The sequence below is a fragment of the Hippichthys cyanospilos genome, chromosome 6 (assembly GCF_059441005.1).
Source record: "Hippichthys cyanospilos isolate Australia breed blue-spotted pipefish chromosome 6, RoL_Hcya_1.0, whole genome shotgun sequence".
Taxonomy (NCBI): domain Eukaryota; kingdom Metazoa; phylum Chordata; class Actinopteri; order Syngnathiformes; family Syngnathidae; genus Hippichthys; species Hippichthys cyanospilos.
The window spans coordinates 17399207-17414560 of record NC_142374.1 but is presented as its reverse complement, the minus strand read 5'-3'; the positions used below and the strand labels follow the sequence as shown (position 1 = coordinate 17414560).

Sequence of the window (15354 nt, the reverse complement as noted above, 5' to 3'; positions counted from 1 at the left end):
CATTGCTTACAGTAGGCATAAAAATAAGGATAAACAAAGTTTCACATCCACTATTCTACAGGAAAAATTGCTGGTTTTGAAACGTTTCGCTTTTCTTTCAAACTTTCATCCATATTCTTAACCGCTTGTCGTTATATTATTTTTGCCCAGAAAATTGGTGCATTAGTGGTGGTTCTAGAGCCACTGATCTTTTCGCCAAAGTCGCAGGCTCGCTGGTGCCTATCCCAGCTGCCTACGAGCAGTAGGCGAGGAACACCCTGAACTGGTTGCAAGTCAATCGCAGGGCACGCAAAGATGAACAACCTTTCAACAAGCACAATCAAGGGAAATAACAAATATACCTACCGCGCATGTTTTATGGATTGCAGGATGGAACCAGAGTACCCAGAGAAAACCCACAGAGGCATGGGGGGGAACAACCAAACTCCACACAGCAAGGCCAGAGCCGGAATCGAACCCGCGACCTTGGCATGTGAGGCAGCAGTCTTTTGAGGCGTCGCCTTCTTGCAAACTTAGTCAAACATAGTGTGCTGCCATCTTGTGGCCATCAATGGCATTTCACCAACGAGAAATGAGTCAGAGTAAAATGGGTATCTACTGTACCAAAAGAAAAACACAGACCCACAACCAACAATATAAGTGGTTTATAGTATTTATAACTTTTACAAATTGGTTCAAAATTGTCAAGTGCAGAACTGAAACAGCTATACAATGTCAATGACATTCTATTGTATTAAAATGTGTAATCTCGATTCAAAGCTTTAAAATATAAAATGGACTCCAAGCACCTTATAGCAATGTCATCCACCAATGGATCAAACTTATTAGCCACAAGGTGATGTTGCCTCAGCAGCCATGGGAGATCTCCGGTCCCATAAACACAGACTGCTCTCCTATTCACCCCTCTGCACGGCTCATACGGGGCCCCCTTGCTCACATCCCCTGACAAAGAGCTCCATTTGACCAAACGGGCGATGGCGTGCATGTCAGACGTGTCGAACTTGATGTTAGCAGGCACTGATCCGGGCACGGAGGGCATCCGCTGTAAAGTGGCCCATAAGTGCTGGTCCGGGCTGTAGGTGTCCTTCTCCCACTCCATCAAGGATCGAACCTCCGGATCCCGCGTCACGTGTTCCACAAAGGCCCTGCTGGCCACGAAGTAGGCATTCCCAGTGAACATAGGGCTTTGAATGGGAGGTGGGCTTTTTCTCACTTGAGTCTGGATGACGGAATCTGTGACGTTGTAATGATATTGCCAACGTCGCTTCTTGTACTCGTTGGTGGCTTCCGTTTCCATGCTGTTCCTCCCATTAAGGAGCTTCAAAGCTTGCACCATCTCCCTGTTGGTTTTAATCGGGAAGTCCGTCCCGCATGTGTTCAGCAGGTACCTCCAACGAACGCGGGACCCCAACAAACTCTCCATGCAGTTCAAGTCGGCCTGCACCCGTGACCATGAGGCGTAAACCACGCTCTCTAATTTCCCGGCGATGAAAACATTCTCAAAGCAGGAAACGATAGCACTGACAGCCTTATGGAATTCCGTTGAGGATTTGCGATCCACGTGCACGCAATAAATGTTCTGAGGGGTGTAAACGGCACGCAGGAGGCGCTCGAACATTTCGATCTGATCGTGGATCACCATGGAGTATGCAATGGGAAAATCCTTTTCTTCTTTGCTCAGAGGAACCATAAAAAAGCCTCTCTGGTTAATATAAGCCCGGCAATCCCGGGTGGCGTTGAGGTAGAAGTCCTCAGTCAGCAGAACTTGCCTCTTCCTTGATGATAGAAGGGCTTCCAACTCATCTTCACGGCCCGATAAGTCCCCCGTCATGATAGCAGAGCAGGCGGGAAGGTCAGCTGCCATTTGCTGCGGTATTCTAGGATCGGGGTCCGTTTTCCATTGAACAAGTGAAACCAAAAAGAACACAAAGATGACTGACAGGAACTTCAGAAGCAAGAAGCCTATGAAGAACTTGCCAAGAATAATTCTTTTGTAGGCCAGCGTCATCGCAGAGGAGAAGGATGCCGCCGAACTCTCCAATTGAAATATCGTCGGGGGAGGCCACAGCATATTTATATCTTGACTCCAAACACTTAAACCAAGTCAGTGGGTGTGTCTTGCAAGATAATCACCAGAGGTGACTTGCACATTAGGCAATACAAGATTCTGGTAATCAATAAACTCTCAAAATGTAAGGCCATACCCAACTAATCAGTCAATGTTTTCCTTTCGTCAGAAAGTGTGAGACTTAAAAATGGTGAAATTCAAAAAAGAAAGCGCTTTAAAATCTTGGTTTTACCTAACATCCACCTTCTTCAGATTGTCACATGATGGTCCGTAAATCGTCTTTTTTTTAGCGGCTCGTGTTCCTGTCAGGTTAGACGGACGAGCTACGCCTTTTCCAAAAGGCGATTAAAAGGCGTAGGGCAAGTCAAGAACAGGAAAAACATATCGCAGGCGGGAACGAGAAAACAGACAAATACAGGAACAACCGGGAGCAATCACATGACCATCTAAGAGAGGACTTAGACAAAGAACATTGAGAAACCACACACAACACTCCGGAAAACGCCGGTTCATCTCAAGGATAGAATACCGTACATGAGATCATGGATGAGGATGTCTGAAAGGAATCACGTTATTATTATGTGCTTATTTCTCGTCTAGAATAGCTTGCATTGCTATCCATCAATGCGGTCTTAGTTCATTTCGCCCCAGTCCTTAGATAAAGCTGTTGACACAGGAAAGTATGAGCTGGGACCCTGGCCTAGCTGTTGGTGATGCCCGGCTGGCTCTTTTTGTTATGTCTTCAGCAATGCTTTGCTGAATGAATAAAAAGCAAGCGGGGACGCTTGAGCTGCAAACGCCGTTGGCGAGCACGAGCATGTACGCCAAGCCTTCCCTTTGCCGGCAGAGAAAAGTCAATCTTGTTTGGCCTGAGTCACTACTTTGCTGCTTAGCAGCTGGGCTTGTCTTAGTCTTCTTACTCTTTAAGAGAGCAGACATGCTTTCCTGTACAAGTAGCAGTATCCTGAAGGAGGTGAACGGACAGCAGGGGGCGTGACCCACCTGTCAAATCTGACTGGTGAGTCACGCCTCCATGGAACATCAGCCGAAAAGATAAGACGAGTTACGAACTGTCGTGTGATACTCTGAAAAAGGCGAAAGGTAAACACAGAAACATGTCCGGTAAAACATCTTGGAAATTTTAAAAATGTGAAGCTATTTTTGGAATTTAACAGTTTTAAGTCTCAGTCTTTCTGAGGAAAGAAAAACAACGAATGACGGTCGCTCAATTAATACCCATCTACTATGACTACAGTACAATGACATTACCAAATAACATTTCAAATAAGATACAGTAATAAAATGAAACATCATTCGGCGATAGAAGCTGTGGTGCAGTTCCTCAATGGTTATGATTTGTGACGGATATCTGACACTGATTAAGATCTAAGACCTGTGACACATTTTCATTTCTTAGTCAAATTTATTTCTACCCTTAATGTCCAAACTTGTGTTTGGATTTTTGTACTCATCTATACAGTACTGTAAATTGGGGTTTACCCCGGTGGCCGAAAGTGTAGCCTCCCTCCGTCTTTGAGTGGGGGGACGGGTCCCGACTGTGGTTTTTGCTTATGCACCAAACAACAGTTCACAGTACCCACCATTTTGGAGTCCTTGGTGTGCTGGAGAGCACTCGATTTTCCAGTAAATAAATACCGTTTTTTGAAATTACCATCTCACAATATACATCATAAACAGATTAGAAAATGAATTTATAGCCGTTGTTTAGAGTAGTCGTAAAAAGCAGGATTAACGAGGTTTTTACATCCACTTTTCTTCGGCAAAAATTCGGGAAAACCGCAAACTCCAATCGAACTCGCGACTTTGGCATGTGAGGCGGACGTGCAGTCTTTTGACTAACTGCCGTCTTTCTAACTTAGTCAAACATAATAGTGTACTGTCATCTTGTGGCCACCAATGGCATTCCATCAAAGATAAACGAGTCAGAGAAAAATGTTATCTACTGAACCAAAAAACAAACAAACAAATAAACACGAATCCAGAAACAACAATTTAGCCAGTTTACTGTATTTATATTTCAAACTATGTCAAAATTGTGAAGTACAGAACTCCCAATTTTGCTGTATCCCATATATAATGTCAATGACATTCTATTCTATTAAAATGTGTAATCTCGATTCAAAGCTTTAAAATACAGAATGGACTCCAAGCACCTTATAGCAATGTCATCCACCAATGGATCAAACTTATTAGCCACAAGGTGATGTTGCCTCAGCAGCCACGGGAGATCTCCGGTCCCATACACACAGACTGCTCTTCTATTCGCCCCTCTGCACGGCTCATACGGGGCCCCGTTCCTCACATCCCCTGACAAATAGCTCCATTTGACCACACGGGCGATGGCTTGCATGTCGGACGTGTCGAACTTGATGTTAGCAGGGACTGATCCGGGCACAGAGGGCATTCGCTGTAAAGTGGCCCACAAGTGCTCGTCCGGGCTGTAGGTGTCCTTCTCCCACTCCATTAAGGATCCAACCTCCGGATCCCGCGTCACGTGTTCCACAAAGGCTCTGCTGGCCACAAAGTAGGCATTCCCAGTGAACATAGGGCTTTTAATGGGAGGTGGGCTTTTTCTCACTTGAGTCTGGATGACGGAATCTGTGACATTAAAATGATATTGCCAACGTTGCTTCTTGTACTCGTTGGTGGCTTCCGTTTCCATGCTGTTCCTCCCATTAAGGAGCTTCAAAGCTTGCACCATCTCCCTGTTGGTTTTAATCGGGAAGTCCGTCCCGCATGTGTTCATCAGGTACCTCCAACGGACGCGGGACCCCAACAAACTCTCCATGCAGTTCAAGTCAGCCTGCACCCGTGACCATGAGGCGTAAACCACGCTCTCTAATTTCCCGGCGATGAAAACATTCTCAAAGCAGGAAACGATAGCACTGACAGCCTTATGGAATTCCGTTGAGGATTTGCGATCCACGTGCACGCAATAAATGTTCTGAGGGGTGTAAACGGCACGCAGGAGGCGCTCGAACATTTCGATCTGATCGTGGATCACCATGGAGTATGCAATGGGAAAATCCTTTTCTTCTTCGCTCAGAGGAACCATAAAAAAGCCTCTCTGGTTAATATAAGCCCGGCAATCCCGGGTGGCGTTGAGGTAGAAGTCCTCGGCCAGAATTTGCCTCTTCCTTGATGATAGAAGGGCTTCCAAGTCATCTTCACGGCCCGATAAGTCCCCCGTCATGATAGCAGAGCAGGCGGGAAGGTCAGCTGCCATTTGCTGCGGTATTCTAGGATCGGGGTCCGTTTTCCATTGAACAAGTGAAACCAAAAAGAACACAAAGATGAGGGACAGGACCTTCAGATGCCAGGGGCCTTTGAAGAACCTGCCAAGAATCCTTTTTCTGTGGGATAGCTTCATCGCTGAGGAGAAAGATGCCATTGAACTCTCCAATTGAAATATCATCGGGAGAGGCCACAATGTATTTATTACGTGACTACAACATCTTAAACCAAGTCAGTGGGTGTGTCTCGCATGATAATCACCAGAGACCAGTGAGTGACACATTAGGCAATAAAAGATGCCGGTAGTCAATAAACTCTCAAAATGTAAGGCAATACCCTTCTAATTAGTCCTTGTTTTTTATTTCATCAGACAATATTAAATTAAAAAATAAAATCTTAAAATTTCTAAGAGGTTTTACCTAACCTAATGTTTAGCGTTTAACTTCAGTCTTCTTCTGAGTGTCACATGATGGTCTGTCCTTTTTTAGCAGCTCATGTTCCTGCCAGATTTGTGACTGATATCTGACACTGATTAAGATCTAAGACCTGTGACACATTTTCATTTCTTAGTCAAATTTCTTTCTACCCTTAATGTCCAAACTTGTGTTTGGATTTTTGTACTCATCTATACAGTAAAGACTTTCTAAATACATAAATTTAAATTTCAAGTCAAGAAACTGGTCCCACTTGTATGTACAATTTACACAACATTGAAAAGATTAAACTTTTTTAATCTTGAACAGGCTAAACTGGACCTGTATCCGTTCATCTCTGGAAAATGAAATGCTTTAAGCCAAAGTGGGTCAGGTGATTGGAAATACACAAGAACCTCCTATGTAAGCACGAATGATGTTTTTTGGCTTTGTTTTTTTAATTTTAGAAGTCAGACAGACCAAATATTTACACATACCGGTTGATCTATGTTCCTGGCCTCACCTATGATCACAAACTGTGGGAAGTTGTGACGACGGGAGGAGAGAGGACCCAAGCGCACGCACAACTGGTAAGGGCAAATGCAGAAAGTTTATTAAACAGAATGTGCAGGTGGTTTGGGGAAGCCGACGAGAGCGTGGCGAAGAAGTCTAGGGGGTCTCGGAGTCAGGAGAGCGGGGCTTGGCTGGGAGCCGGGCTGAGGGAGCGGGACAGGAGGAGGGCTCGGGCAGACAGATTAAGACGGCAGGCTAGCGGGTGGTCAGAGGCAGACAGGGTCGAAATACCAATACTTCGGTCAATTCGGCGGGCAGTCGGGTGGTCAGGAACAAACAGGGTCAGGCAACGGGCAGGCTGGCAGGAGGAGTCGCTGGAAAGCTCGGCGTGATGCATAGAGACAATCTGGCAGGTTGTGGATGGAAGTGAGCGGGCTTTATACTAGGCGGGTGAGTGGCAGCAGGTGTTAGTGTTTGGGGTGATTAGCAGGAGGGCTGAGCAGGTGAGGCTGGGAGTGAGGTGGCTGAACTGGTGAACTGTGACAGAACCCCCCCATCAAAGGACGGCTCCCGACGTCCCAAAACCACCGGGCGGGAGGGAAAGGCCAACGGCCGGGGAACCCCCACGGGCGGGAGGGCGGGCGACGCGCCGGGGCACATTACGACGCCCAGATGACCTAGACGGCTGATCCGGGTGAAGACGATGAAAATCTGTGATCAGGGACGGATCCACAACCTGGCGAGCAGGAATCCAGGAACGCTCCTCAGGACCATACCCCTCCCAGTCCACCAAATACTGGAGGCCCCTGCCCCGCCGACGTGAACGAAGAAGCCGGCGGACCGTGTAGACAGGGCCCCCATCAACGAGCCGAGGAGGAGGAGGAGGCGGAGCAGCCGGGACCAGGGGACTGTCAACCGCAGGCTTAATCCGGGAGACGTGGAACGTCGGATGGACCCGCATTGATCGGGGAAGAGAGAGACGGACCGCGGCCGGACTCAAGACCTTCTGTATGGGAAAGGGGCCAATGAAACGAGGAGCCAACTTGTTGGACTCGACCCGGAGAGGAAGGTCGCGGGTTGACAGCCAGACCTTCTGGCCCACCTGGTACGCAGGCGCCGGGGTGCGCCGCCTGTCAGCGGTGCGAATGTATCGTTCCTTTGCACGCAGGAGTGCGGCGCGAGCTCGAGACCATGTGCGCCGACACCGGCGGGCGAATGCAAGAGCGGAAGGGCAGGAGGTGTTAGTGTCCAGGGCAGGGAAGAGCGGAGGTAAGTATCCAAACACACATTCAAAGGGAGCCAGACCTGTGGCAGAGGTGGTCTGTGAGTTGTGGGCATATTCGGCCCATAGGAGGTGGGTGGACCAGGACAGCGGGTCCCGTGAAGACAGACATCGGAGGGCCTTCTCAAGCTCCTGGTTGACCCTTTCGGTTTGCCCATTGGTCTGGGGATGGAAGCCGGATGAAAGACTGGCAGTTGCTCCAAGGAGCCGACAGAATTCTTTCCAAAAGGAGGAGGCAAACTGGGGACCTCTGTCTGAAACCACGTCAAGGGGTGGCCCATGGAGTCGGAAGACATGATTTAAGAGAAGGATGGCCGTTTCCTTGGCGGATGGGAGTTTTGGGAGTGCAACGAAGTGGGCCATTTTGCTGAACCGATCCACTATAGACAGAACGACTGTGTTGCCATTGGAAGGGGGTAGACCAGTGATGAAGTCTAACGAGATATGGGACCAGGGCCGATGGGGAATCGGAAGGGGGTGCAGTAAGCCAGCTGGGGGTCGATGACTGGGTTTATGTTGGTTGCAGACTGGACAGGCCTTGACAAATTCACCTACGTCCTTTTCTAAGGTGGACCACCAAAAGCGTTGTCTCAGGGCCTCTATTGTCCGGCGAACCCCAGGGTGACAGGTCAATTTGGAGGAGTGAGCCCATTGCAAGGCCTCAGAGCGCAGGTGGTCGGGAACAGGCAAGCAGTTGGGCGGGCAGGCGCTAGGTGCGGGTTGACCTCTGGCGGCTGACTTTATTCTCTCCTCAACGTCCCAGGTGAGGGTTCCGATGATGCATGAGGGTGGAAGGATCGGTTCTGGTTCTTTGCCTGGGGAATCCATGCGTTCAAACTGTCTGGAAAGGGCATCCGGTTTTACATTTCGGGAGCCAGGGCGGTAGGCGAGGACAAAGTTAAAGCGTGTGAAGAAGAGTGCCCAACGGGCCTGGCGCGAGTTAAGTCTTTTGGCCTGCTTTATATATTCAAGGTTCTTGTGGTCCGTCCACACCTGGAAGGGAACCTTGGTGCCCTCCAACCAATGCCGCCACTCCTCTAGTGCCGCTTTCACGGCAAGAAGTTCTCGGTTCCCGATGTCATAGTTAATCTCAGCCAGGGTAAGGCGGCGGGAGTAGAAAGCGCAGGGATGGAGCTTGTTGTCTTTTGTGGAGCGTTGGGATAGGACAGCCCCTAGTCCAACGTTGGAGGCATCCACCTCCACCACGAACTGACGCTCCGGGTCTGGCATCAGGAGGATTGGAGCTGAAGTGAAGCGGGCTTTAAGCGTCCGGAAGGCTTCGTCTGCTGCAGGATTCCATTGAAATTTGATCTTTGAACTGGTCAGAGTGGTAAGTGGACGAGCCAGGGTGCTGTAGTTCCTGATGAATCGTCTGTAGAAGTTAGCAAATCCGAGAAAACGCTGAAGCTGTTTGCGGGTTTCGGGAACAGGCCAGGTGGTGACAGACGAGACCTTGGCAGGATCCATAGCGATGCTGTTTTTTGAGATGATGTACCCCAGAAAGGAGACTGAAGTTTTATGGAAGTCACATTTCTCTGCTTTCACAAACAGGGAGTTTTCCAGCAGCCTTTGGAGTACTGTACGGACATGGGATGTGTGTTCTTCCCGGGTCCGGGAAAACACTAAGATGTCGTCAAGATATACGAAGACAAACTTTTCCAGCATATCACGCAGGACATCGTTGATCAAAGACTGAAACACTGCTGGGGCGTTTGTAAGGCCAAAGGGCATGACCAAATACTCATAATGTCCCAGGGGGGTGTTGAATGCCGTTTTCCACTCATCCCCTTCTCGGACCCGAACCAGATGATAAGCGCTGCGCAGATCCAACTTGGTGAAGAAGGAGGCGCCCTGGAGAAGCTCAAACCCAGAAGTCATAAGGGGGAGAGGATACCGGTTTTTAACGGTTATGTCATTTAGGCCTTGGTAATCTATGCAGGGACGGAGCGTCTGGTCCTTCTTTTTGACAAAAAAGAATCCAGCCCCCGCAGGAGAGGAAGACGGGCGGATAATGCCGGCTGACAGGGAGTCATTTATGTACTCTTCCATGGCTCGTCGCTCTGGAGCAGACAATGAGTAGAGGCGACCCCTGGGGGGCGTCGTCCCTGGAAGTAGGTCGATGACACAATCATATGGCCGATGAGGAGGAAGAGATGTCGCTCTCGTCTTGCTGAAAACTTGGCAGAGATCATGGTATTCAGGAGGAACACCAGCCATGTCCGCCTGGGCCGGTAGAGGAATGCATACGTCAGGAGTCGAAGCTCGTTTGAGGCAGGACCGGTGGCAGGACGGAGACCAGCTAAGAATGACTCCTGTCTCCCAGTTTATGTGAGGGTTGTGGAGACAGAGCCAGGGTAGGCCCAGGATCAAGGGGATGTTTGGTTTGTTCAGAATATGAAATTGGATCTTCTCCTCATGGTTCCCAGACAGATGCATGGGAACGAGGACTGTCTGGTGTGTAATTAGCCCAAGAGGGCGACCATCCAGAGCATAGGACGGCGTTGGCTTGGGCAAGGGAGTGTGTGCAAGGCCAATTTGGGTGACCAGCTCTCTGCTGATGATGTTTGCATCGGCCCCAGAATCCACCAGAGCCCCCAGGACATGCGTGCCGCCAGGGAGGACCAAGCGCACCTGGAGAAGACGTTTTGGACGGGGGGAGCAAGAGAGAGCTTGGCCCAACCGTATCCCCTTATTTACGGCTGGGCCCTGGCTTTTACCGGACAGGAAGCAACGTAATGCCCCTCTTGACCACAATAGAGGCAAAGGTTGCCCGCACGGCGTCGTTGCCGTTCGTCTGAAGTCAATGTGGCGCGCCCAAGCTGCATGGGCTCGGCCTCAACCCCAGAGGGCGCTGGCGTGGCAGGCGGCCGGAAGGCGTGTCTGGCTAGAGGGACCGTCCCTCTCTCCAGTCTCTCTCTCTCTCGTTCACGTCGGCGATGCTGAAGTCGGATATCTATACGGGTTGCCAAGGCGATGATCGCGTCCAGGGTGGTGGGAAGCTCGTGGGAAACCAACTCGTCCTTTAGGCGACTAGACAGGCCGTGCAGGAAGGCATCTACGAGAGCCGGTTCGTTCCAGCGGTTTTGGCTGGCTCTGGTGCGGAAGTCGATTGCGTAATCGGCTACTGACCTATTTCCTTGCCGGAGCTCAAGCAGGCCCCTTCCCAGCTCCGCGCTGGCATAGCTGAGTCCAAAAACTTTCTGGAGTTCCGCCGCGAACGCTTGGAAGGACGTGCAAGCCGGAGATTGCCTCCTCCACTCCGCCGTTCCCCACAAGCGTGCACGGCCTGTAAGGTGATTTACGACGAACGCTACCTTAACTTGTTCGGTGGTGAACGTCCTCGGTTGGAGAGCGAACAGCAAGGAGCAATTGGTTAAGAACGCCTCGCATGTTTCAGGATCGCCCTCATACCGTTCCGGAAGCCCAACCTGGGGATCGGGTGCTGGCTGGGGGACCGGGCTGAGAGAAGGTCGGCGTGCTGGGTCCATTGCGTTTGGCCAGATTGTACTGTGACGACGGGAGGAGAGAGGACCCAAGCGCACGCACAACTGGTAAGGGCAAATGCAGAAAGTTTATTAAACAGAATGTGCAGGTGGTTTGGGGAAGCCGACGAGAGCGTGGCGAAGAAGTCTAGGGGGTCTCGGAGTCAGGAGAGCGGGGCTTGGCTGGGAGCCGGGCTGAGGGAGCGGGACAGGAGGAGGGCTCGGGCAGACAGATTAAGACGGCAGGCTAGCGGGTGGTCAGAGGCAGACAGGGTCGAAATACCAATACTTCGGTCAATTCGGCAGGCAGTCGGGTGGTCAGGAACAAACAGGGTCAGGCAACGGGCAGGCTGGCAGGAGGAGTCGCTGGAAAGCTCGGCGTGATGCATAGAGACAATCTGGCAGGTTGTGGATGGAAGTGAGCGGGCTTTATACTAGGCGGGTGAGTGGCAGCAGGTGTTAGTGTTTGGGGTGATTAGCAGGAGGGCTGAGCAGGTGAGGCTGGGAGTGAGGTGGCTGAACTGGTGAACTGTGACAGGAAGTGACCGAAAGAACAAGATCCCAGATAAGGAGCCTGAGCTGGTGTGCGAGACCAAGAGGTCCTGACTAGATATAGTAGCTCGGCTCCCACACAAATTGTAAATTGGGGTTTACCCCGGTGGCCGAAAGTGTAGCCCCCCTCCGTCTTTGAGTGGGGGGACGGGTCCCGATTTTGGTTTTTGCTTATGCACCAAACAACAGTTCACAGTACCCACCATTTTGGAGTCCTTGGTGTGCTGGAGAGCACTCGATTTTCCAGTAAATAAATACCGTTTTTTGAAATGACCATCTCACAATATACATCATAAACAGATTAGAAAATGAATTTATAGCCGTTGTTTAGAGTAGTCGTAAAAAGCAGGATTAACGAGGTTTTGACATCCACTTTTCTTCGACAAAAATTCGGGAAAACTGCAAACTCCAATCGAACCCGCGACTTTGGCATGTGAAGCGGACGTGCTATCTTTTGACTAACTGCCGTCTTTCAAACTTAGTCAAACATAATAGTGTGCTGTCATCTTGTGGCCACCAATGGCATTCCATCAAAGATAAACGAGTCAGAGAAAAATGGTTATCTACTGAACCAAAAAACAAACAAACAAATAAACACGAATCCAGAAACAACAATTTAGCCAGTTTACTGTATTTATATTTCAAACTATGTCAAAATTGTGAAGTACAGAACTCCCAATTTTGCTGTATCCCATATATAATGTCAATGACATTCTATTCTATTAAAATGTGTAATCTCGATTCAAAGCTTTAAAATATAAAATGGACTCCAAGCACCTTATAGCAATGTCATCCACCAATGGATCAAACTTATTAGCCACAAGGTGATGTTGCCTCAGCAGCCACGGGAGATCTCCGGTCCCATACACACAGACTGCTCTCCTATTCACCCCTCTGCACGGCTCATACGGGGCCCCGTTCCTCACATCCCCTGACAAATAGCTCCATTTGACCACACGGGCGATGGCTTGCATGTCGGACGTGTCGAACTTGATGTTAGCAGGCACTGATCCGGGCACGGAGGGCATCCGCTGTAAAGTGGCCCACAAGTGCTCGTCCGGGCTGTAGGTGTCCTTCTCCCACTCCATCAAGGATCGAACCTCCGGATCCCGCGTCACGTGTTCCACAAAGGCCCTGCTGGCCACAAAGTAGGCATTCCCAGTGAACATAGGGCTTTTAATGGGAGGTGGGCTTTTTCTCACTTGAGTCTGGATGACGGAATCTGTGACATTAAAATGATATTGCCAACGTTGCTTCTTGTACTCGTTGGTGGCTTCCGTTTCCATGCTGTTCCTCCCATTAAGGAGCTTCAAAGCTTGCACCATCTCCCTGTTGGTTTTAATCGGGAAGTCCGTCCCGCATGTGTTCAGCAGGTACCTCCAACGGACGCGGGACCCCAACAAACTCTCCATGCAGTTCAAGTCGGCCTGCACCCGTGACCATGAGGCGTAAACCACGCTCTCTAATTTCCCGGCGATAAAAACATTCTCAAAGCAGGAAACGATAGCATTGACAGCCTTATGGAATTCCGTTGAGGATTTACGATCTACGTGGACGCAATAAATGTTCTGAGGAGTGTACACGGCACGCAGGAGGCGCTCGAACATTTCGATCTGATCGTGGATCACTATGGAGTATGCAATGGGAAAATCCTTTTCTTCTTCGCTCAGAGGAACCATAAAAAAGCCTCTCTGGTTAATATAAGCCCGGCAATCCCGGGTGGCGTTGAGGTAGAAGTCCTCGGTCAGCAGAACTTGCCTCTTCCTTGATGATAGAAGGTTTTCCAAATCATCTTCACGGCTCGATAAGTCCCCCGTGATGATAGCAGAGCAGGCGGGAAGGTCAGCTGCCATTTGCTGTGGTATCATAGGACCAGGGCCCATTTTCCATAGGACAAGTGAAACCAAAAAGAACACAAGGATGAGGGACAGGACCTTCAGATGCCAGGGGCCTTTGAAGAACTTGCCAAGAATCCTTTTTCTGTGGGATAGCTTCATCGCTGAGGAGAAAGATGCCATTGAACTCTCCAATTGAAATATCATCGGGAGAGGCCACAATGTGTTTATTACGTGACTACAACATCTTAAACCAAGTCAGTAGGTGTGTCTCGCATGATAATCACCAGAGACCAGTGAGTGACACATTAGGCAATAAAAGATGCCGGTAGTCAATAAACTCTCAAAATGTAAGGCAATACCCAACTAATCAGTCCTTCTTTTTCTTTCATCAGACAGCGCGATATTAAATTTAAAAAAATAAATAACATTAAAATCTTAAAATTTCCAACATGTTTAGCGTTTAACTTCACTCATCTTCTGAGTGTCACATGATGGTCTGTCCTTTTTTTAGCAGCTCACGTTCCTGCCAGATTTGACAGGTAGGCCATGCCTTTTCCAAAAGGCAAAAAAAAAGACTTAAAAAACATGCTATCAGTGTCTGATTTATGAAACTATAGACCCTTTAAAACTTCAATTGTATTGGTCCACAAAAACAATCTTAACCTAAAGTGTCCACTTTTGCATCAGAGAAAAAATCTGTCATCAAAAAGAAATACCTGAATTATTAATAAACATTGTTCCCAAAAAAATAATCAATATAAAGTGTCAGACCTGTTCTCAAAAAGAAATAAATTAAACATAAAGCATCCTGATTTGGGATTACAGTAGAGGTCTGTTCACAAAAATAAAACATTAACTTATTATTAATAAATATTTCTTCACAAAAGTAATCAACAAAGTGTCAAAACTGTTCTCATAAATAAATATATATATATATATATATATATATATATATATATATATAAATTCTTGGTTGACTTGTGTTTCACCTAAAGACAGTAGGTGGTGGTAAAGAGCAGTTAATGGCTACATCTGTCATCATCACGTCACAGACTACAAAACAGACCATACTATTTATATTTTTTTAGGGGTGTCAATAAATGTAACCTACACACTGTAAGTATGGGTGGAAATGATGCCACTAAATTTGAGTGTTGAAAGAAAAAAATAATTATAAATAACATTATTACGCCTTGAAAGGCTTTTACAAAATTAGGGCAAAAACGCAATGTTTATTGTTTGCAAAGTGTGTGCACAAAGGTTAAATAAAAATGAATAGAACCAAACCAGTATTTTTTTCTGTCCATAACCAAAACACAACTTTCTTACTTTTATAAGCATCACCCTGATGAGCACTCACATTACAAACAAAAGTTACCACTTGTCATGCTTGTTGCCAAATAGCTTGCCGGTCGCTTGAGTGACAGAAAGAGGAACACTACACTAGCGCTTATGTTAGCATTAGCATCCAGCTTCATCTTGCTTCTGCTTAGCACAGGTAAAATCCTTTAATCGCTCCAAAGATATTCACAATGCGCGGGGGTCGTCATCTGGGCTATTACCAAATCAATGTTGTATTTCTTTTCAAATGTATTTAATTTACAGCTTACCATCACCAGTTAGCACACAGAGCTTCCGTATTTAATAAGCAATCAGAACTACTTTTTCATGAGTTTTCAACTTTTCTCTCATGTATGTCATTAAGCGGGTATCACCCAGTAAAATGAGAAACTATACCACCATTTTATTCTGATTAATGTTCTTTGCACTTCACTATACTCCTTGAAAACAGGTTGTACTTCTTGCTTGCAGTGGATAGTTAGATTTTATTGTATTTATTTATTTTTAGTTCATCTTACGTGTTCTACACAAAATAGGTATCTTATGAACAAATATATATATATATATATATATATATATATATATATATATATATATATATATATATATA

The 15354-nt window shown here is 47.7% G+C and overlaps 3 protein-coding genes across 3 annotated transcripts; all 3 read right to left on the bottom strand.

The window, feature by feature from the left end:
* Positions 1 to 697: 697 nt before the first annotated feature.
* LOC148422507 (beta-1,3-galactosyl-O-glycosyl-glycoprotein beta-1,6-N-acetylglucosaminyltransferase 3-like) lies at positions 698 to 2647 on the bottom strand. The gene has a single exon (XM_088417077.1). It carries the CDS (start codon positions 2069 to 2071, stop codon positions 734 to 736), a length of 1338 nt encoding a protein of 445 aa, XP_088273203.1. The 5' UTR covers positions 2072 to 2647; the 3' UTR covers positions 698 to 733.
* A 1451-nt stretch (positions 2648 to 4098) lies between these two features.
* On the bottom strand, positions 4099 to 5519 carry LOC148422506 (beta-1,3-galactosyl-O-glycosyl-glycoprotein beta-1,6-N-acetylglucosaminyltransferase 3-like). The gene has a single exon (XM_088417406.1). The coding sequence runs from the start codon at positions 5502 to 5504 to the stop codon at positions 4188 to 4190; it is 1317 nt and encodes a 438-aa protein (XP_088273532.1). The 5' UTR covers positions 5505 to 5519; the 3' UTR covers positions 4099 to 4187.
* A 6768-nt stretch (positions 5520 to 12287) lies between these two features.
* Positions 12288 to 13562, bottom strand: gcnt3 (glucosaminyl (N-acetyl) transferase 3, mucin type). The gene has a single exon (XM_088416626.1). The coding sequence runs from the start codon at positions 13560 to 13562 to the stop codon at positions 12288 to 12290; it is 1275 nt and encodes a 424-aa protein (XP_088272752.1).
* Positions 13563 to 15354: the final 1792 nt, after the last annotated feature.